The 24549-nt window shown below is 47.7% G+C and overlaps 1 protein-coding gene across 6 annotated transcripts in view; it reads left to right on the forward strand.

Annotated features, from left to right (window-relative positions):
• The first annotated feature begins 8834 nt into the window (after positions 1 to 8834).
• Positions 8835 to 24549, forward strand: part of HNRNPD (heterogeneous nuclear ribonucleoprotein D) — a 56024-nt gene continuing 40309 nt past the window's right edge. For 3 of the 6 annotated variants that reach the window (XR_012754620.1, XR_012754621.1, XM_075352416.1), the window contains exons 1-3: positions 8836 to 9057; positions 19511 to 19564; positions 24271 to 24439. Coding sequence is in view for 3 of the 6 variants with exons in the window: in XM_075352416.1 (XP_075208531.1) it covers positions 8936 to 9057; positions 19511 to 19564; positions 24271 to 24439 (345 nt within the window). In the remaining 3 variants the exon portion in view is untranslated. Of the gene's footprint in view, positions 9058 to 19510; positions 19565 to 24270; positions 24440 to 24549 lie in introns of all 6 variants that reach the window. The other 3 variants (XR_012754622.1, XM_075352417.1, XM_075352418.1) reach the window with 2 other exon arrangements.

Here is a 24549-nt window from a genome sequence, read left to right on the forward strand (position 1 = left end):
GTGCCCTTAATCATAGGATATCTAATATATAAAGCTGAGTGTATGTATGTATGTATATGTATGTCCACTAAAGGAATCTGCACCGTCGCATTTACAATCACGAAATTTTGCACAGACGCCTCATGTGACCCAGGGAACGTCGTAGACTATGTTTTGACAGGAAAATTTAACCCCGCGCTTTACAGTTACTCTACAAAACACATGCCTCTATTAAAGTAAATGGAGCCTGCATGAACTGGTTTTAATAGTAGCTGTGATTGGTTGCTATAGGAACAAAATACATTGTTAGTATAAGAAGCTTATGTGTGAGGTAATATGATGTCTGTGAGGAGATTGATAGAGACCGACCGACCGGGGCAAGAGACAGACCGATAGAGAAAGACAGACTAATACAAAGACAGACAAATAGAAACAGACAGAGACAGACACAGACAGACAAGGAACGAGACAGAGACCGCAACACACAGACAGAGACTGGGAGAGAGACAGGCAGTTACTATCCTGGGCAACACTCGGGTACTACAGCTAGTATTATATATATATGGATCATGGGAAAAACTATTTAATCGTGGTGACATCATAAAATCTGTTAGAAAGTACCAATGGGGAAACAGGATACATACCTGTATAGGAGTCAAACTAGATCAGATGGTAATATGCAAAAATTAAATATGGCAAAATGTGTGTGTGTGTGTATATACTAAGATACATACATAGTAATCAAAATAGATAGACCAATCCTAATAAAATAAATCATTGCTAAAGTTCAAACTATAGGGGATTTTAATATTTAAGAGGACCCACTATGCCTCTTGTGACGCTAGATTTATGCCAGGACCCACCCCTGACAGGTACCATTTCTATCTGCCCAGACCACACATACAGGCATTTACAGTTAGGTTCCCGATATAATGAGATCACCTTGCCGCTGGTAATCGGGCTCACATGGATTGGCCAATGCATAAACTAAGAATCTCTTTTTGTCAGTATTCCCAAAGCAGTACTGCAATGCCTATGTCTTTTTTACTATTTTTTTCCCATTAGCTAAGTATTTTTCTCCTTTCTCTAATATTCTTATAGCAGTAATGCAATGACAATGTATCCTTATATTACTGAGCCCCATTATTCTGTATGGAGGGCTATGTGGGGCCCATTATTTTGGATGGAGGGCTATGTGGGGCCTAAAATTTTGTAGAGAGGGTAATGTGGGGCCCATTATTCTGTATGGAGGACTATGTGGGGCCTATAATTCTGTACGGAGGGCTATTTGGGGTCTGTTATTCTGTATGGAGGACTATGTCGGACCCATCATTCTGTATGGAGGGCTATGTGGGGCCCATTATTCTGTATGGAGGACTATGTGGGACCCATTAATCTGTATGGAGGACTATGTGGGACCCATTTTTCTGTATGGAGGGCTATGTGGGGCCCATTATTCTGCATGGAGGGCTATGTGGGGACCATTATTCTTTATAGAGGACTATGTGGGGCCCATTATTCTGTATGGAGGGCTATGTGGGGCCCATTATTCTGTATGGAGGGCTATGTGGGGCTCATTATTCTGTATGGAGGGCTATGTGGGACCCATTTTTCTGTATGGAGGGCTATGTGGGGCCCATTATTCTGCATGGAGGGCTATGTGGGGACCATTATTCTTTATAGAGGACTATGTGGGGCCCATTATTCTGTATGGAGGGCTATGTGGGGCCCATTATTCTGTATGGAGGGCTATGTGGGGCCCATTATTCTGTATGGAGGGCTATGTGGGGCCCATTATTTTGTATGGAGGGCTATGTGGGGCCCAAAATTTTGTAGAGAGGGTAATGTGGGGCCCATAATTCTGTACGGAGGACTATGTGGGGCCTATAATTCTGTACGGAGGGCTATGTGGGCCCATTATTCTATATGGAGGGCTATTTGGGGTCTATTATTCTGTATGGAGGACTATGTCGGACCCATCATTCTGTATGGAGGGCTATGTGGGGCCAATTATTCTGTATGGAGGACTATGTGGGACCCAATAATCTGTATGGAGGGCTATGTGGGACCCATTATTCTGTATGGAGAACTATGTGGGACCCATTAATCTGTATGGAGGGCTATGTGTGACCCATTTTTCTGTATGGAGGACTATGTGTGACCCATTTTTCTGTATGGAGGGCTATGTCGGGCCCCATTATTCTGTATGGAGGGCTATGTGGGGCCCATTATTCTGTACAGAGAGCTATGTGGGACCCATTATTCTGTATGGAGGGCTATGTAGGGCCCATTATTCTGTATGGAGGGCTATGTGGGGCCCATTATTCTGTATGGAGGGCTATGTGTGGCTCATTCTGTATAGAGGGCTATGTGGGAACCATTATTCTGTATGGAGGGCTATGTGGGGCCCATTATTCTGTATGGAGGGCTATGCGGGGCCCATTATTTTGTATGGAGGGCTATGTGGGGCCCAAAATTTCGTAGAGAGGGTAATGTGGGGCCCATAATTCTGTACGGAGGACTATGTGGGGCCTATAATTCTGTACGGAGGGCTATGTGGGCCCATTATTCTATATGGAGGGCTATTTGGGGTCTATTATTCTGTATGGAGGACTATGTCGGACCCATCATTCTGTATAGAGGGCTATGTGGGGCCCATTATTCTGTATGGAGGGCTATGTAGGGCCCATTATTCTGTATGGAGGGCTATGTGGGGCTCATTCTGTATAGAGGGCTATGTGGGAACCATTATTCTGTATGGAGGACTAAGTGGGGCCCATTATTCTGTATGGAGGACTAAGTGGGGCCCATTATTCTGTATGGAGGGCTATGCGGGGCCCATTATTTTGTATGGAGGGCTATGTGGGGCCCAAAATTTTGTAGAGAGGGTAATGTGGGGCCCATAATTCTGTACGGAGGACTATGTGGGGCCTATAATTCTGTACGGAGGGCTATGTGGGCCCATTATTCTATATGGAGGGCTATTTGGGGCCCATTATTCTGTATGGAGGACTATGTGGGACCCAATAATCTGTATGGAGGGCTATGTGTGACCCATTTTTCTGTATGGAGGACTATATGTGACCCATTGTTCTGTATGGAGGGCTATGTGGGGCCCCATTATTCTGTATGGAGGGCTATGTGGGGCCCATTATTCTGTATAGAGAGCTATGTGGAGCTCATTATTCTGTATGGAGGGCTATGTGGGGCTCATTATTCTGTACAGAGAGTTATGTGGGACCCATTATTCTATATGGAGGACTATGTGGGACCCATTATTCTGTATGGAGGGCTATGTAGGGCCCATTATTCTGTATGGAGGGCTGTGTGGGGCCCATTATTCTGTATGGAGGGCCATGTGGGGCTCATTCTGTATAGAGGGCTATGTGGGAACCATTATTCTGCATGGAGGACTAAGTGGGGTCTATTATTCTGCACATAGGACTAAGTGGGGCCTATTATTCTGTACGGAAGACTATGTAGGGCCAATGATTCTGTATGGAAGACTATGTGGGGCCGATTATTTTGTATGGAGAATTATGTGGGGCTCATCATTCTGTATGGAGGGCTATGTGGGGCCGATTATTCTGTATGGAGGGCTATGTGGGGCCCATTATTCTGTATGGAGGACTATGTGGGGCCCATTATTCGGTATGGAAGACTATGTGGGTACCATTATTTTGTATGGAGGACTATGTGGGACCGTGACAAGGTTGGCCCACAACTATGTCCAAGTTTTAATTTTGGCCCTATGTGTATTTGAGTTTGATATCCCTGTTCTAAAGGGTTTTTACAAAAGTGGCGGCAGTTGCTGCAATGTCTGTGTTTGCTACAAACAAAAAAAACCTAAGTTTCTCCGTACTCACTGGCAGTGACCATGCTATACAGGAATTTATAAACTGTAATTCACACCATGTTGTGTAGCACAATAAATGTATTTTATGTAATTTGTGATAAATAGGTCACTACCATGCTCAGGTGCTCGATACTCAAAACTAGTGATGAGCGAGCACTACCATGCTTGGGTACTTGTAACGAGTAGTGATGAGCGAGCACTATCATGCTCGGGTGCTTGGTACTCGTAACGAATAGTGATGCACGAGCACTACTATTAAAGGGGCTATCCGGCTTATTTTGACTTTTTTTTATTATTACCCTATTGGGATACATTGGGGCAGGTAAGTAGATAGCGAGCACTTACCTGCCCTGCTGTCAGCCCCTCTCCCCCGGCTCAGAGCGGTCATGTGACTGCTCCTGCCGCGATTTTGCTGCTTCCGGTCATTTCAGGACCATGTTGACATGCAAATCTGTGAACAGCATGTTGCCGCCCTGCTGGGACGATTCAGTGTGTGGAGTCCCCTTGCCTGCACCCTCCCACACATTCCCCCACACCCTGTACTCTCCCCGCCCACGGTGTCACCGCCAGCACCGGGCTCCCTGCTCAGGATACCAGGATTGCCCGTGCAGTTTGTGTCCCGCTCAGCCCCGGAGTGCTGATACTGCAGGAGTGCACTGCAGTATCAGCAACTTCTCACATTGCAGTGCGGGCAGCCACGGGGATGACGAGCGCTGCTGTCAGGGGGTTAGATGAGATCATTACTTGCTGTGACGATCTTCGCTTCACTCCTGACGTCAGCGCTGTCACTGCCTTCTATGCCCGATGCGTTCTCACGTCACTAGCGGTGACGTCACGGGCGATACTGCTGAGAACGCGGCGGGCATAGAAGTCAGTGACAGCGCTGACGTCAGGAGAGCAGGAGATCGTCACAACAGGTAATGATCTCATCTAACCTCCTGACAGCAGCGCTCGTCATCCCCTGCAGTGACCTGGGCTGACCTATTGATGTTAGCTCAGGTCACTGCATTAAGGGGGCTTTACACGCTACGATATCGCTAATGCGAACTCGTTGGGGTCACGGAATTTGTGACGCACATCCGGCCGCATTAGCGATGCCGTTACTTGTGACACCTATGAGCGATTTTGCATCGTCGCAAAAACGTGCAAAATCGCTCATCGGTGACATGGGGGTCCATTCTTAAAAATCGTTACTGCAGCAGTAACGAAGTTGTTCCTCGTTCCTGCGGCAGCACACATCGCTCTGTGTGACACCGCAGGAGCGAGGAAGCTCTCCTACCTGCCTCCCAGCCGCAATGCGGAAGGAGGTGGGCGGGATGTTACGCCCCGCTCATCTCCGCCCCTCCGCTTCTATTGGGCGGCAGTTCAGTGACGCTGCTGTGACGCTAAACGAACCGCCCCCTTAGAAAGGAGGCAGTTTGCTGGTCACATAGCGACGTCGCCGGGCAGGTAAGTACGTGTGACGGGTCTGGGCGATGTTGTGCGGCACGGGCAGCGATTTGCCCGTGTCGCACAACCGATAGGGGCGGGTACCCACACTAGCGATATCGGTACCGATATCGCAGCGAGTAAAGTGGCCTTTACTCTCCCAGCCAATGGGGAACATTCTGTTCTTCATTGACTGTGTCGCACAACCGATAGGGGCGGGTACCCACACTAGCGATATCGGTACCGATATCGCAGCGAGTAAAGTGGCCTTTACTCTCCCAGCCAATGGGGAACATTCTGTTCTTCATTGACTGGGACATTGACTATGGTACGGATCGTCGTGGGACCCCCTTATTGGATTACGCCAGACCCGGATTTGCTTTTCTTTTCAATAAATTGGTGAAAGAGGGAATGTTTTGGGGAGTGGTTTTTTTTTTTAAATAAAACTTTTTAGTTGTCTATTTTTTTTTTAACTACTGACTGGGTGTGTGATGTAGGGTATCTGATAGACGCCTGACATCACTAACCCCAGGGCTTGATGCCAGGTGGCATTACATATCTGGCATCAACCCCATATATTACCCAGTTTGCCACCGCACCAGGGCACGGGATGAGTTGGGACGAAGCGCCAGGATTGGCGCATCTAATGGATGCGCCACTTCTGGGGCGGCTGTAGCCTGCAATTTTTAGGCTAGGGAGTGTCCAATAACAGTGGACCTCCCTAGTCCGAGAATACCAGACCACAGCGGTCCGCTTTACCTTGGCTGGTGATCCAATTTGGGGGGGAGCCCACGTTTTTTTGTTTTAAATTATTTATTTAATTTAAAATAACAGCGTGGGGTGCCCTCTGTTTTGGATTACCAGCCAAGGTGAAGCTGCCAGCTGTGGTCTGCAGGCTGCAGCCGTCTGCTTTACACTAGCTGGATACAATAGATATGGGGGACACCACGTCGTTTTTTTGTTAATTATTTATTTTTTGGCTAAATACAAGAGTAAGCACCCCTTAGTGCCACATGAAAGTCACTAAAGGGTGCCAGCTTAGAATATGCAGGGAGGTGGCACATTATATAGGTCTTTCTCATCTATTATCTATCTATCCCTCTGTTCATTCATTCATCCCTCTATCTCTCTCTATCCATTTGTATATCTACTTATCTTTCTTGCTGCTTCCTTTTTTTGCGGTCCGCAAAAAAAAAAAAAAACGGAAGGCACACGGATGACACACGGATGGATCCGTGAAAAAAAGCGGTCATGTGAATGTAACCCACATGTGTTCCCTATGGGGGTAGGGGTCGGTACATAACGATGGTGAGAGGGGGGGTGTCGGTGCAGAACGATGGTGGGGTGGTCGGTACAGAGCGCCGTGTGTGTGTGTGTGTGTGTGTGTGTGTGTGTGTGTGGGGGGGGGGGGTGTCGCAGAGCCTGATTTGGTGTGGGGCGCAGAGCCCGATGTGTGTGTGTGTGTGTGTGTGTGTGTGTGTGGGGTGCAGAGCCCGATGTGGGGCTGTTATTACCATTGCTAGAGTGATAACAGGTCAGTGCTGGGGCAGAATGCTGACAAGGAATGTGTGCGGGCAGGGGGTGAGGCTGGACACTGAAGCCGGGCGGTGTCAGCTGTGACTGGGAGGTTTTGCACAGGAAGTGGTCAGTTTGCTGGAGCTGAATGTAAACAAAGAGCTGCAGAGAATAAAGGGATAATTCAAGAGGAACAAAAGTTAGAAAACAAAAGATAACAATGTAGGGGTGTTTTTAATGACAATACAGCACAGATAAACTCAACATTTTTTGGTAACCTAATGTCAGACAACTCCTTTAATTGTACTCGTAATGAGCAGGGTGCAACTCAAGTACCGAGTATAATGGACGTCAAAGGGGAAGTATTTCGGAAAAATGCTCGAATCCCCCATTGAATTCCATCATGCTCGGTATTCAACTGGAGCTCATCCAAGAGTCTGACGCTCGTTACAAGTACAGAGCATGGTAGTGCTCACTCATGACTACTCATTACGAGTATGGTAGTGCTCGCTCATCACTACTCGTTATGAGTACCGAGCATCCGAACATGGTAGCGTTTGCTCATCATTACTTGTTATAAGCACACGAGCATGGTACTGCTCCCTCATCACTACTCGTTATGAGTAACGGGCATGGCATTGCTCACTCATCACTACTCATTAAGAGTTCCTAGCATGCTAGTACTTTCTCATCATTACTCGTTACAAGTACCAAGCATGGTAGTGCTCACTCATCACTACTCATTACGAGTACCAAGCAACTGCTCATGATAGTGCTCGCTCATCACTACTCGTTACTAGTACTGAGCACCCAAAACATGGTGGTGCTCACTCATCGATACTCATTACGAGTACCCAAGCATGGTAGTACGCGCTCATCACTACTCATTATGAGTACCCAAGCATGGTAGTACGCGCTCATCACTACTCATTACGAGTACCCAAGCATGGTAGTACGCGCTCATCACTACTCATTACGAGTACCCAAGCATGGTAGTACGCGCTCATCACTACTCATTACGAGTACCCAAGCATGGTAGTGCTCGTTCATCACTACTCCTTACGAGTACCGAGCACCCAAGCATGGTAGTTCTCGCTCATCACTAATCGTTACGAGCACACGAGCATGGTAGTGCTCGCTCATCCCTACTCATTATGAGTACCAAGCACCCGAGCATGGTAGTGCTCGCTCATACCGAGCATCTGATCATCGTAGTGCTCGCTCATCACTACTCATTACGAGTACCCAAGCATGGTAGTGCTAGCTCATCCCTACTCATTACGAGTACCAAGCAACCGGGCATGGTAGTGCTAGCTCATCCCTACTCATTACGAGTACCAAGCACCCGAGCATGGTAGTGCTCGCTCATGACTACTCATTACAAGTACCGAGCATCTGATCATCGTAGTGCTCACTCATCACTACTCATTACGAGTACCCAAGCATCTGATCAAGGTAGTACTCGGTCATCACTACTTGTTACGAATACCCAAGCACCCGAGCATGGTAGTGCTCGCTCATCACTACTCATTACGAGTACCCAAGCATGGTAGTGCTCGCTCATCACTACTGATACCTAAACGGTAGTGAAATTTATATAAAAACAAAAAGCCGAGAGGTCCTTTAATTCCCCTCCCCCAAGGCCTGTATATGCCTCCAGCTCTGCCCTGGCATGTCACCATCTGCAGAATGCCCCTCAGCAGTAGCTGGTCCTGGTTCTGATGCCCCCAGCTGGTTGGAGGCCCCTTGTGTGGTTACCGTGGACCACCATCCCAGGGACCCGCCATTACTTTCTCCAGTGGCTCCCAGGCATTGCAGTGCCAGCGTGTGAGGGGCACAGTTATGCTGCCACCCTGTCATGGCGTGATGTAAGAGAAATGTAGAATAATCTCTATATTCCCATAATACAAGTGTAGGGCCATAGATGTACTCTGATCAAGCCGTCTCTATGGTGACATTGCACAGTGTCGCAGAAAGCTCGCAGCAGCGTCCAGGACGAGCCGTCTGCCCGGCGGCCATTTCAAGCCGTGTCGCCGCCATTACTGCGCGCGGGGAGGCGGGGCCACGAGCAGAGGAGGAGTGGCACGGCCAGGAATCCGCCATTACTCGCCTTTGGCTCTGCTGCTGCTCTTTCCTTGCTATTGTTGATAATCTGAGATGTTGGGGGAGGACGAGATGCAGGACGAGACCATGATGGAGGCCTCCGCCAGCGAAGCAGAAGCCAGCGGGCCCGGCGAGGGGCTGAAGATCAACTCCAGCAAGGGCGAAGAAGACGAGGGGTGAGCGGCATAGTGCGATGGCCACGGTAGTGCGGGCATGCTGGCCCTGTGCTGTGTGACATGGTATTGCCCCGGATATTGTCAGCCCACGGCTTTTCCCCTTTGTCGCATATATGTATACATGTATGTATTTCGGCTTCTTGGCTGTTTTCTTTTTTTGGGCCAGAATGTGCCATATTCCATTACAAACGTGCCCACTGCCCTGCTGGCAATTTAACTACCCCCCCCCCCTTTATGTACCCCCCCACATCATGTGCGACTATATGCCCCGCCAAGGTAATTGTCACCCAGCCTGCCCGGCCATGTCTGCCCCATAAGGGTGTGCTGGAGGGAGGACTGGTGATACATGGGGGTCTGACTACCTAGGGGACCCATAGGCCCCGAACTATTCCTGGAAAATGTGCCATAGTAATGGCAGCAAAGGTCATGTAGAATGCGCCAGTCACTTTAATCGCAACCCCACGGCCTATTATAGCCGCTTGTGCTTTTCAGATGGGTTCTAGCGAGTTCTCTGAATATATTCCGATATTCTGGCCTTGAGATTTGCTGCTAATTAGTGATGACTGTGTACTACCCTGCTCGGGTGCTTGTAATGAGCATTTGGATGGCACAACTTGAGTACCCAAGTATAATGAAGTCAATGGGAAATGTTCTGGAGTCCCCCATTAACTTCCATTTTACCTGGTACATGAGCCGTGCCCATTCGAGTGCCCGACTGTTCGTTATGAGTACCGAGCACCTGACCACGGCAGTGCTCGCTCATTACTACTCATTACGAGCACCTGACCACGGCAGTGCTCGCTCATCACTACTCCATACGAGCACCTGACCACGGCAGTGCTCGCTCATCACTACTCCATACGAGCACCTGACCACGGCAGTGCTCGCTCATCACTACTCCATACGAGCACCTGACCACGGCAGTGCTCGCTCATCACTACTCCATACGAGCACCTGACCACGGCAGTGCTCGCTCATCACTACTCCATACGAGCACCTGACCACGGCAGTGCTCGCTCATCACTACTCCATACGAGCACCTGACCACGGCAGTGCTCGCTCATCACTACTCCATACGAGCACCTGACCACGGTAGTGCTCGCTCATCACTACTCCATACGAGCACCTGACCACGGCAGTGCTCGCTCATTACTACTCATTACGAGCACCTGACCACGGCAGTGCTCGCTCATCACTACTCCATACGAGCACCTGACCACGGCAGTGCTCGCTCATCACTACTCCATACGAGCACCTGACCACGGCAGTGCTCGCTCATCACTACTCCATACGAGCACCTGACCACGGCAGTGCTCGCTCATCACTACTCCATACGAGCACCTGACCACGGCAGTGCTCGCTCATCACTACTCATTACGAGCACCTGACCACGGCAGTGCTCGCTCATCACTACTCCATACGAGCACCTGACCACGGTAGTGCTCGCTCATCACTACTCCATACGAGCACCTGACCACGGTAGTGCTCGCTCATCACTACTCCATACGAGCACCTGACCACGGCAGTGCTCGCTCATCACTACTCCATACGAGCACCTGACCACGGCAGTGCTCGCTCATCACTACTCCATACGAGCACCTGACCACGGCAGTGCTCGCTCATCACTACTCCATACGAGCACCTGACCACGGCAGTGCTCGCTCATCACTACTCCATACGAGCACCTGACCACGGCAGTGCTCGCTCATCACTACTCCATACGAGCACCTGACCACGGCAGTGCTCGCTCATCACTACTCATTACGAGCACCTGACCACGGCAGTGCTCGCTCATCACTACTCCATACGAGCACCTGACCACGGTAGTGCTCGCTCATCACTACTCCATACGAGCACCTGACCACGGCAGTGCTCGCTCATCACTACTCCATACGAGCACCTGACCACGGCAGTGCTCGCTCATCACTACTCCATACGAGCACCTGACCACGGCAGTGCTCGCTCATCACTACTCCATACGAGCACCTGACCACGGCAGTGCTCGCTCATCACTACTCCATACGAGCACCTGACCACGGCAGTGCTCGCTCATCACTACTCCATACGAGCACCTGACCACGGCAGTGCTCGCTCATCACTACTCCATACGAGCACCTGACCACGGCAGTGCTCGCTCATCACTACTCCATACGAGCACCTGACCACGGCAGTGCTCGCTCATCACTACTCCATACGAGCACCTGACCACGGCAGTGCTCGCTCATCACTACTCCATACGAGCACCTGACCACGGCAGTGCTCGCTCATCACTACTCCATACGAGCACCTGACCACGGCAGTGCTCGCTCATCACTACTCCATACGAGCACCTGACCACGGCAGTGCTCGCTCATCACTACTCCATACGAGCACCTGACCACGGCAGTGCTCGCTCATCACTACTCCATACGAGCACCTGACCACGGCAGTGCTCGCTCATCACTACTCCATACGAGCACCTGACCACGGCAGTGCTCGCTCCTCACTACTCATTACGAGCACCTGACCACGGCAGTGCTCGCTCATCACTACTCCATACGAGCACCTGACCACGGCAGTGCTCGCTCCTCACTACTCCATACGAGCACCTGACCACGGCAGTGCTCGCTCCTCACTACTCATTACGAGCACCTGACCACGGCAGTGCTCGCTCATGATTACTCATTACAAGCACCTGACCACGGCAGTGCTCGCTCATCACTACTCCATACGAGCACCTGACCACGGCAGTGCTCGCTCCTCACTACTCATTACGAGCACCTGACCACGGCAGTGCTCGCTCATCACTACTCCATACGAGCACCTGACCACGGCAGTGCTCGCTCCTCACTACTCATTACGAGCACCTGACCACGGCAGTGCTCGCTCATGATTACTCATTACAAGCACCTGACCACGGCAGTGCTCGCTCATCACTACTCCATACGAGCACCTGACCACGGCAGTGCTCGCTCATCACTACTCATTACAAGCGCCTGACCACGGCAGTGCTCGCTCGTGACTACACAGTACGAGCGCCTGACCACGGCAGTGCTCGCTCGTGACTACACAGTACGAGCGCCTGACCACGGCAGTGCTCGCTCGTGACTACACAGTACGAGCGCCTGACCACGGCAGTGCTCGCTCGTGACTACACAGTACGAGCGCCTGACCACGGCAGTGCTCGCTCGTGACTACACAGTACGAGCGCCTGACCACGGCAGTGCTCGCTCATCACTACTCCATACTAGTGATGGGCGAACTCTGACTGTAAAATTCGGAATCCGTGTCGGGATACCTAGTATCCATGCACCGACCCCAGATACAAAGTTCTCAGGGAGCCCCGTGCAACCATCTGGATCGGCCACCTGGATAATTAAATCAATAAAGGAAAAAGAAAGAAAATAGGGATAAGCACTTACCGAGTCTGCCGCACGGCTGTAACACCTCATTACCCTCATACATATTCACTGCTTCCCCCACCCACCAGCAGTCCTGGCATCTCTGATTAGCTGCAGTCGGACCACGCCCCCACTGTAAATCTATCTAAAAAAAAAAATGGTGTTGGGTCCCCCCATATTATGATACCCAGCAGAGTTAAAGCATACGGCTACAGCCTGTAGCCCCCAGCCATGTGCTTATCCTGGCTGTGTATCAAAATAGGAGGGACCCTATGCGCCATTTTTTTTTCATTTTTTTTTAAATGCTCCCATTACTAATCTAGGGCTTAGTGGCAGCTGTGAGCTGTCATTAAGCCCTGATGTTATTCCGATTGCCCTGGGTGCAATCTGGATGAGTCAGGTAAAGTGCCAGGATTATGGCATCTAATGGATGCCACAATACTGGGCAACTGTAGGGTCTTCCCAGCTTGAGAATACCACTCCCCAACTGTTGGTTTTATCATGGCTGGGTATCAAAATTTGGGGGGACCGTACACCGTTTTTTTGTTGTTTTTTTTTAATTATTTATTGAAATAATTAAAACGCATGGCGTTCCTCTTATTTTGATACACAGCTGGGGGCTGCAGTCTGTAGGCGTATGTTTTATCTGCGCTAGGTATCACAATATAGGGGGACCCTACGCCAATTTGTTTTATTTATTTTTACACCACTATAGAGACAGTGTGTGACTCCAAGCAGTCATACACACTGTCACACAGGGTGGGGGCGCAGTCACAAACGCCGGGACTGCCGGTGGGCAGGCAAAGCAGTGTATATGTACAAGTGCCTCTCAATAAATTAAGTTTTTGATGATATTCTATTTCAGTAATTCAGTACACAAAGTGAAAAGCATATATTATGTAGAGTCATTACACACAGAGGGATCTATTTCACGTGTTTATTTCCGATAATGTTGATAATTATGGCTTACAGCCAATGAAACCACAAAAGTCATTATCTCAGAAAATTAGAATCTAAATACGTAATTGCCAGTTGTCTATTCCGGCATGCACCGTGCCACTGTCAGTTGCGCAGTCAGTTCGAACTGTGCCTGTCCAAGTGACATACACATTACTGCAGCTTCCGGTGAGTCCCCGATGCTGTTCCCATGATGCTCCGGCTTCCAGGTCCTCAGCACACACACAGGCACACATATATACTGTGTATATGTATGTATGAATGTACATACACACCAACCAGACACACATGGATACGGCACATAGCGCACGTGCATGTATACACTGAACACAGACACACACATATGTCTACACACTCACCTGTCCCCGGCACTGAAGTCCCCAGAGCTGCCCCTGCTTCCAGCTCTTCAGGGCAGTGAATATTCAGTGAGTATAATGAGCGGGGATCAGAAGCAGGAGGAGGCAGAGCCAAAGACAGCATCGCTGGATAGAGGTGAATATAGAAAATCTATTTATTTAAAAGACCCGTGTTTTCTCCGGTACGTGTCACACGGATCACATCAGTGTGCGTGCTGGCGGAGAAAAAACAGACATGTCTGCGTGTGGGGTCACACGGTCCATGTGAAAACACGGACGTGTAAGTACCAGCATAGAATAACATGGGTACTTGTGGCATCCGTGTTAAAAACGACTGTCACGTACATGAAATACGGACGTCTGAAACCAGTCTAACATTGTGCTACCCATACCACATCTACATACATAATCGCCAGTTTCTGTAACCCTATTCCAGCATGCACCGCGGCACTGCCAGTTGCGCAGGCGCAGTTTGAACTGCATCTCTGCAAGTGACATACACGTCACCAGAGTTTCTGGGCACGAACTGCGCGTGCGCAAGTAGCGGTGACATCATCGCTCTTCCCACACACAAGCAGTAGCAGCCACTTATTGGGTCTGGTGTCTCTCATCTTCCTCCTGACAATACCCCATAGATTCTTTATAGGGTTTAGGTCAGGCGAGTTTGCTGGCCAATCAAGCACAGTGATACTGTGGTTAGTAAACCAGGTATTGGTACTTTTGGCAGTGTGGACAGGTGCCAAGTCCTGCTGGAAAATAAAATTTCCATCTCCAAAAAGCTTGTTGGCAGAGGAAAGCATGAAGTGCTCTAAAATGTCCTGGTAGACGGATGCGCTGACTTTGGTCTTGATAAAACACAGTGGACTTACACCAGCAGACAACACCTTGGACCACTGAGTAACAGTACAGTTCTTTTTCTCCTTGGTCCATGTAAGACACTTCTGATGTTGTCTATTGGTCAGGAGTGGCTTGACACAAGGAATGCAACTCTTGTGTCCCATGTCCTGGATACGTCTGTGTGTGGTTGCTCTTGAAGCACTGACTCCAGCAGCAGTCCACTTCTTGTCAATCTCCCCAAAATTTTTGAATGGCCTTTTCTTAACAATCCTATCAAGGCTGCATTTAACCCGGTTGCTTGAGCACATTTCTCTACCTCACTTTTTCCTTCCACTTTCCTTTTCATTAATATTCTTGGATACAGCACTCTGTGAACAGCCAGCTTCTTTAGCAATGACCTTTTGTGGCTTACCCTCCTTGTGGAGTGTGTCAATGACTGCCTTCTGGTGTAGCCTACAGACCCAGACTAAGGGACCATTTTAAACGCTTAGGCTATGTGCGCACACTGCATCTTTTTGACGCTGCGTTTTTGTGCGTTTTTTGGCCGCTAAAAACGCACAAACGCACCTGCGTCGAAAAAAAGCATGCGTTTTTGCCGCGATTTGGTGCATTTTTGGCTGCGTTTTGCTGCGTTTTTGATCTCTGCGTTTTTGCTGCGTTTTTCAAATGCATTGCATGGGCGGAAAACGCAGGACAGAACTGACATGTCCATTTTTTTTTTTTTAACTCAAAAACGCAGGTAAAAAAAACAGATGTGTGCGGACAGCAAAAATGAAAACTCATAGACTTTGCTGGGGAAGCAAAGTCCTGCAGTTTTGAGGCCAAAAACGCACCCGAAAAACGCGCAAAAACGCACTGTGCGCACATAGCCTTAGGAAGCCTTTGTAGGTGTTTTGTGGTAATTATTCTAATTTTCTGAGATAATGACTTTTGGGTTTTCATTGGCTGTAAGCCATAATTATCAAAATTAACAGAAGTAAACACTTGAAATAGATCACTCCGTGTGTAATGACTCTATAATATATGCGTTTCCCTTTTTGTATTGAATTACTGAAATAAATTACCCTTTTGATGATATTCTAATTTATTGAGATGCACTTGTATGAGGGTAATGAGTGGCCTTGGAAGTAGTGTAACAACCGCGTGGGAAACTTGGTAAGTATAACACACCTCCTCTAATCCCCCTCGCCCTTTCTACCACCATTTTAAAGCACAATATTCGGGTCCCCACAGACTTTTATATGTGGATCGACGTCCTGGCAGATATTCATGATTAATTCCAGTCTTGAACTGGATTTTTTAAAAAATAAAATCCGCTTGGACCCGCCAATCCTGAATATCTGCGGGTTCACCCATCACTACTCATTACGAGTACTGAACATGGCAGTGCTCACTCATCACTAACTGACAGCTGTCTGCTGGGCTCCTCGGCTGTTTTGAAATAGGAATGTCCAGGATCTCAATTCTGTTTCTGTTCTAAACGGACCAGACAAATGTGAACAGTGCCTAATAGGCAATGAATGGAGCAGTGGACAAACTATTCCATGTCTTGTGTCTGGAGGACATGGCAGAACAGGGTCCTCCTCTCCCGGCTATCCAGGGGAGTCTCAGCAGCTAGGCGTCCCATCATTGCAGCATTATGGCATATTCAGTGCTCAGGTGAATGCCATAAAATATCGCATTCAACTCGGACCAATATTAGCCTATGTGCCAGCACCCATGAGCGATTATTTTCTCAGCCCTAATCGGACCCAGAAAATAGTCGTAGCATGCTGTGTGTTATGCAGTCCTGTTCCACTTGCACCCATACAAGTCTATGGGGCGAGAGAAAAATCACACTGCACTCGCAGTACATCGGTGTACCGCGAGTGCAGGGTGAGAATGGCAATAGCCGGCAACAGAGGAGAGAGGGAGATAAATCCCTCCCTCTCCTCAGAGCGCTGGCCCGCCCGTCCTCAGAGCGCTGGCCCGCCCGTCCTCAGAGCGCTGGCCCGCCCGTCCTCAGAGCGCTGGCCCGCCCGTCCTCAGAGCGCTGGCCCGCCCGTCCTCAGAGCGCTGGCCCGCCCGTCCTCAGAGCGCTGGCCCGCCCGTCCTCAGAGCGCTGGCCCGCCCGTCCTCAGAGCGCTGGCCCGCCCGTCCTTAGAGCTGGCAGACCGCACGATCAGACCTCAGTCGCAATGACACTCGCTTGACACTCGGCTCCCGCTGTGCTGCCAAGTGTCATGCAAGAATCGCAGTAGTGCCCCTTGTGGCCCTGACCTTAAAGGAATGGTGGCCCTACGGCTTTGAGAACACTTGAGTTTTCTGACTTCTTGGATTGTGTACTGTTCTCTGGTCTCTTCTATCAAGTTAAACAAAGATGTCTAATGGACCTGTAGTGAGTGAGTGGAAGAAAACAAAACTGATTGGAATAGATCCATCTCCAAACTTTCACTTTTGCAATTGTTACCAGTTTAGTTGGTACAAATGACCTTTTCACTAAGGCTGCTTTCACACATCCGGCTTGAGCTGTGCGGCTCAATCCGGCTGTGCAAGCTATGCAACGGATGCGGTGAAAACACCGCATCCTTTGCATAAGTTTTTCCCATGCGGCCCGTCCGGTTTTTGCCGCTTGCGGCATGCTACTGAGCATGCACCGTGGCAAAAACCGCATGCGGCGGCCGGATGCGGTTTTTGTCGCATCCGGCCGCCATAGGCATGCATTGAGAAATGTGCCGCGTCGGCCATATGCGGCGCGATGCGTTTTTTTTTTTTTGCCGCACGAAAAAATGTGCCAGACAACGTTCCATCCGGCCGCCGCATCGGCTAAATCTGCCGCATGCGGCAAAAACCGGATGGAACGCAAGGCCATGCGGCACTAATTAAAGTCTATGCAGGAAAAACGCAACCGGCAGCAAAAAAAAACGGTTGCGATTTTCCTGCAAAGTGCCGGATTGTGCCGCATTGGAGAAACCGGAGGTGTGAAAGCAGCCTAACACATTGATCAATAGTTACTTATGACAAGTAAGGGTTCCACCCCACGATCCGGACATGCTGCGTCCTGGACTCAGCATGTCTTCTCCTGTGGGGTCGCGAGTGCTGTCCTCAGGAGACCACAGCTGCCCGCGCCCACAATCTGGGTTCACTCTCTCCGGTGAACTCTAGTGTCTCTGCAGCATGAACTAACATGCTATGGCTCAGAAAGCCACACCGCAGGTCAGTTTATGCTGTGGAAAAAAGCACAGTGGACATGGGACTTGTATAAATCCCATCCACTGTGTTTGTACTGTACATTTTGGGCGCAGCTGCATCTAAAACGTTACAAACCCTGATTGTGTGCACTCACCATTATGAAAACCAGAAAGTCACCTTCCCTCCTCTGCTGCCCACTTCACAAACTACAATTAGATGATGCCCAAAAGCTTAAAGGGAACCAGTCACCAGATTTGGGGCCTATAAGCTGCGGCCACCACCAGTGGGCTCTTATATACAGTGTTCTAAATTGCCACTGTATATAAGAGCCCAGGCCGCTGTGTAGAACATATAAAGTGTTTTTTATTACTCACCTGAGGGGCGGTGCAGACTGGTCGGATGGGTGTCTCCGTTCTCAGGGTCCGGTGCCTCTTTCGGCCATCTTTGTCCTCCTTCTGAAGCCTGGGTTCATGACGCACCCTACATCATGCACACTATCCGACATTAAGGTCCTGCGCAGGTGCAGTTTGATCTGCCCATGGTCGACCAAAGCATATATAGAAACTGTGGGCACTGTCGGACACATGCCACTTTAGAGTTTATGCCTTCCTACAGTCACTTATACGCTCACACAAAAAACCTGTTCTGTATGTAGGTAGCCTTAAAGGGTTTTCCCACGATGAAGATTGTATTATTCAGTAGATCTTGCAATAAGTTGTTGTTCCACAACTTGATGTATTGAAATGTTCCTATGCTGAGACAGTCTTATAACTGTGCCCCTGCTATGTACTGTGTAATGGCCGTGTCTGACCGTACAGGGACATGGTCTGATCATACTACATCTACTGAGAAGGAAACCAGAGAGAGTATACATATAGCACAGCACAGGATTGCAGCCACTGGTTTCTGTGAGGTAAAACACATTTCAAAACGAGCATGAAAGTTTTACCTCACAGAACGAGTCAGCTATGATCCTATGCTGTAAGGTCTGTATACTTTTTTAACTCTTACCCAGCCCTGGTGATGTTTTTATAATCAGACCATGTCCCTATACGGTCAGACACGGCCATTACACAGTACATAGCAGGGGCACATATATGATTATCTCAGTACAGGAGAGATGTGGTATGATCAGACCATGTCCCTGTACAGTCAGACACAGCCATTACACAGTACATAGCTGGGGCACATATATAACATTATCTCAGTACAGGAGAATGTGGTATGATCAAACCATGTCCCTGTACGGTCAGACACAGCCATTACACAGTACGTAGCAGGGGCACATTTTTAAGATTATCTCAGCACAGGGACAATTTTTTTTTTTCTTTTTCTCCTGAAAACACCGAAATGGGGAACTTATTATTCCCGGAACGCTTGATTAAAATGAAGTTTGATTGTGGGACAGCCCCATTAATGATACTGCTTGTCACCCCCATCCCCTTCTCTATCCCTCCTGAAACAATGCCAGTCTAGTCCAGCTGCTTTCCCTAATCCTGGAGGGATCACGGTCTATAGCTGCACAATGACCCCCATAGCAGCTGCTACGGCAAATAAGTGGAGTTTGTGAAATGAGAGGCCCGCTACCTTATGGCTTTTTGGGAGCCTCCTATAGTCCTCACGTTAGCTATAACCTAAGTGGACCTAGTGGGATTTTTTTATTGCTGGTTTGAGATTGACGATAGATCAGAGGAAAGTCCTGTTGGACACAATATAAAGGCCTCAGCCATTATCCGACATTGTCTGTTCCAGGAGATCGGCAGAGGACTCGCTAGCCAGTGTGGAAGAGCCAAGCCAGTCTGAGAGGTGAGTATAATTTTGATTTTATTTTTTATTTTATTTTTTTTGTTTGTAACTCCTTACTCGAGACCCATGCACAATAGGTTTTGTGGGTGGGGGAGAAGGGCAGTGGAGGGGAACTCCCTTTTTAAAGGAGTATTCCAATCTCCAAGATATGTAATAGGTGTAATAATATTAGCAAATACCTCCAATTAGAAATGTAGTATGGTTCTCCTGATATAGCCATGTATAAAGCTGGCCCCCAGGGCGAGTACTGTCCTCTCTAGACTCATAAAGTAAAAACAGAGAGAACAGCATGGGACTCTGCTGGGAGCAGCGGTATCGGCCATCAAGCAAAAACAGTCCTACCCAGATCGCGATCCACCAAGCCTGGAGCCAAAGGAGGGATTCTACAGTTACCACAGTGAGGACCCAATATGCCAGCAAGATGTGCGCCGAAAAATGGCGTCACCGGCGAAAGGAGAGGAGGTGATGACTGAAGGGGCGTGGCCATGTCGGGTAGAAGAATCACTGATTGGCCAAGCGCAGCAGAGTGAAGGATAGCCGGAACCACATCCCCACCGGGGGTGTGATCACTGCCACCAACCAGGAGGGAAGCTAAGTAGAGAACTCAGCGTACCTGTGTGACCACGTCACTCTTGCAACCGCAAGCACCTCACTGCCGCCAGTGCCAGGTACCTGAGATTGTGCCCAGGTTTCCCCCTTAACCCCCCATCCATCCCAAAGCAGACCACCAAAGAAAATGGGAGATAGAAGACAGGGCGTGCAATGGGGGGGGATAATATTCACGTGTCTTGGAGACTGCACAGTCTTCTGCTCCATTCACACGGTTATGTGGGTAGAATGGGCAGGGGGCTATTGGCGTACGTCGTACGGACCACCACCTAAGCAGTTAGATACCCAGGTCCGGCCAAATGACGTTTGAGCGTGCATACTGAACATATGAGGGTACATACATATGAGGGAACATTTGAGGGTGTATACTGAAGGTATAGACTGTACCATCCGCCACAACATGGGTGAAAGAGTGCGGTATTGTACCCTGTTACCTGGAGAACGCTGAAAAGAAAAAAGGATTCACAAACAGATGTCAGATGGTCTGAAACGGACCCTCCAACTGACACCAAAAAAAGCGGAGGAGGCCGGATGGTGACAGATGAATCTCTGGGGGAGGAGCTAAATTCTGGTTCAATGTAATATGTCAGCCGACTAACCTCAGGGTTCTGTGTACCCCATAGTAGACTAACGAGAAACAGGTTTTAAGGTGAGTGCCAAAAATATACTTTTCTAATTGGAGGTATTTGCTAATATTTTTTTATTACACCTACTTCACATTGTGATAGGATCTTGAAGATGGGAATAATCCTTTTTAAGTTCCATTTAGGCCTTTAAAGGGAATCTGTCAGTAGTTTGTAATCTGAAGACATCATGCTGTAAGGGTTAAACATTTTGTCGATGCCTTTTTTATTAATGTCCATGCCATTGTTTACCTGCAATGTTTGTTTTAGCTTCAGGAAATTATAATTGACAGACTAGGTCAGCACACTGTCTATAGACATTTGATATAGAAAGCCTTGTGTGGGTGGGGACAACTTTGTCAGCTCTGCTGCATTGCTTTATCTAAAAACTGTCTCACTACGCTGTACCCAGTAAACAAAGTGATACATTGTTGGATTCAGGGTCTCTTTGCCCACATCATGCTGCTCTCAGATGAGGTAGCAAAAACCTGCTGACAGATTCCCTTTAAACAACTGCTGATTGGCTTTAAACAAAATTACTGTTATGATATCTTTGTATCCAGTCTCCTCATCATTCACAGCACATTACATGGGTAAATGTGCTGCTAATAATAATGTTATATGCAACCATAAACAAACCAATAACGCAACAAAGGAGTATTTAGCTTGTTCACGGGGTGATCTCCGACATCTTTACACTGGCAGATAATCGTCTTCACTGATTAACTGCTGATATACATAGGCATTTATAGTCCTACTTTTTACCCCATAGAGGGGTATTTTCCTGATTATAATATTGATGGCCTATACTTCAAAAAGACCTTCCATCGGTGTGAGCAGGTTTTTATATGTTTTTAATTTCCCCTCTCCATTGTGGGCTTGTAAAGTTTAGATTGTGATACATGTTATAGTTCAGCTGGGCGTTACTAGCTACTTATCTTTGGGGCGTGTACATCTTCCCCTGCATAAAGGGATAGCTTCATGTAGGAGGCAAAAGAGCCTGCACTTCTCTCCGCACTGATCTCTACAGCTACTATGTAGAGATTTCTAACTCCTGCTCTACTGTACCATTATAAACACTTCCAGATCTCATCTCACAATGCTGTAAGCGCTCCCCCCACACTGACTGCTGTGAGATTAGATGTGGAAGTGTTTATAATGATACAGCAAGGAAAGCTCCGTATATAATAGAGGGAATAAAGTAATATTAAATTTACACCCTGCGGGATACATAAAGATACAATGGAGAGCTGTGTCTGCAGCAGCATGCACAGGAGCAGTGTCTCAGCCAGCAATCTTTTGGCCAGAAGAGCAGCTCAGGTTACAGAAGAATTTGGGAAAGTAAAAACTTATCTATGGCAGATAATTTACATGAAAGGGACTTGTAAAGTAGTGGGCAATTTCTTTTAACCCCCTTCATGACCGATGACATACTGGTACGCTATCGGTAATGTTGCGGTAATCACCGCTGGCTGCTGTGGTGAGCCGGCAGTGATCCCTACACATGTCTGCTGATTGGAACAGCAGATGTGGGGCTAACAGGCACGGGTGGATCAGTGATCCACCCGTACCTGCTTGCCACTTAGATTGCCCTGTCAAAAAGTGACAGCGCAATTTAAATGGCTGCAGCGGGGATAGCACGGTTCTCCAACCAACATCGGTGGCCCCGTGATCGTGGATGCCATGGTAGAGACGGGGCATGTGATGACCCCGGTCGCTATCATGACATACTTCCTCTAAGAGCTGACTGAGCAGCGGCATTTTTGCTGATCAGAGCTGTGCAGTTCTGATCAACAGAAATGCTCAGGCGATCAGACTGTGGATCTATAAAAGCAGTTCTGATCGACAGAAATGCACAGGCAATCAGACTGTGGATCTATGAAGTCCCCTTAGGAGCGCTAGTAAAATAAATAAAAACTTAAAAAAAAAAGTAAGACCTTTTTAAAAATATGGAAATAAAAAAACCCCAAGTTGAAATCACCTGCCATTCGCCCCATTGAAAATAAAACAGTAAAAACAATAAGACATACACATATTTGGTATCGCTGCCTTGAAATACGCCCGATCTATCAAAATATAAAATCAATTAATCTGATCGGTACACGGCGTGGCGAGAAAATATTCTATGCCAAAATTACTTGTTTTTGTCACAGCAAACATTTTTTAAAATACAATAACAGGTGATCAAAACATAATATCTGCACAAAAATGGAATAATTAAAAATGTCAGCTCAAGACGCAAAAAGTAAGCCATCACTGAGCCCCAGATCCTAAAAATGAGAACGCTACGGGTCACGGAAAATGGAGACAAAAGCGCAATTCTATTTTTTTTTTTTTTTTTTTTTACAAACTTCTGAATTTGTTTTTAACCCCTTTAGATAAAATTAAACCTATACATGTTTGGTGTCTACAAACACGTACCGACCTGAGGCATCACACCCACACATCAGTTTTACCATATAGTGAACACAGTGAATAAAATATCCCCAAAAATAATCGTGCAATCAGACTTTTTTTTGCAATTTCACTGCACTTGGAATTTTTTTTCCCCGTTTTCTAGTACACTATATGTTAAAACTAATAATTTCTTTCAAAATTACAACTCGGCCCATAAAAAATAAGCTCTCATATGGCAATATTGGCGGAAAAATAAATAAGCTATGGCTCTCGAAGAAGGGGGGGGGGAAACGGAAAATCACCCAGGGGTGAAGGGCTTAGCCCAGGGGTGAAGGGCTTAAAAAAAAAATCCTTTAAGTGTAACCGATGGCTTCAGTGGTGACACAGGGTTTTCTGGGTCTTAAATTGTAAATGTCTTGTAATTCTTAGTGTGCTATGGGAACGTGCTTTCTCTGAGTGCGAGCATAACCTGAGTTTATAGGAGGCTCGTTGACCTATTGTGATCTCTTATGTGTCTCATTGAATTGAATATCAATAATTTCCACAATTAGACGTGTTAAAAAAAATAATAAATGTCCCTGTGCAGAGATCTTATAAATGTGTCCCAGCTATGTACTGTGTAATGTCTGACGTGGCATGATTAGATCATGTCCCGGTCTCCTGGGTCGGGGAGGATGCAAAACAGTATATAGACAGGACACAACGGGATCATAGCTGATTCTTTTTGTGAGGTAAAACATTTCCTTGCCTGATTCTTTCTGTGAGGTAAAACATTGCCTGTTTTTTTTTTTTTTTAAAAAAAAAAATATTTTACCTCAAAGAATTAATTATTTGTGATTCCGAGCTGTAATACTTTCTCCTCAGCCAGGACATGTGGTCTGATCATACCACATGCCCATTACACAGTACACAGCAGGGGCACATATATGATTATCTCAGTACAGGAAAAAAAAAATGTAAACACATCCAATTGTGGAAATTTATTATTCCAAGATCTATTGATTAAAATCTACTTTGTGGTAAAACCCACTTGAAGGATTCTTTTGTAAAAACTTTAAGGATGTTTCTTTTGTGCAGGAAAATGTTTATCGGAGGGCTTAGCTGGGACACTACAAAGAAAGACCTGAAGGATTACTTTTCAAAATTTGGAGAAGTTGTAGACTGCACCTTGAAGCTGGACCCCATCACTGGCCGGTCACGAGGCTTCGGCTTTGTGTTGTTTAAAGAATCTGAAGGTGTTGATAAGGTATGGTGTACGCGAGCTTGTGATTGTATTCCGTCTGTGTAACTGTGTGGATCCCTTGCTACGCTGCGTGCTCATACACATGACCTGGAGATTGGGTGTTCCTAATATCC

The sequence above is a fragment of the Anomaloglossus baeobatrachus genome, chromosome 1 (assembly GCF_048569485.1).
Source record: "Anomaloglossus baeobatrachus isolate aAnoBae1 chromosome 1, aAnoBae1.hap1, whole genome shotgun sequence".
Lineage (NCBI taxonomy): Eukaryota > Metazoa > Chordata > Amphibia > Anura > Aromobatidae > Anomaloglossus > Anomaloglossus baeobatrachus.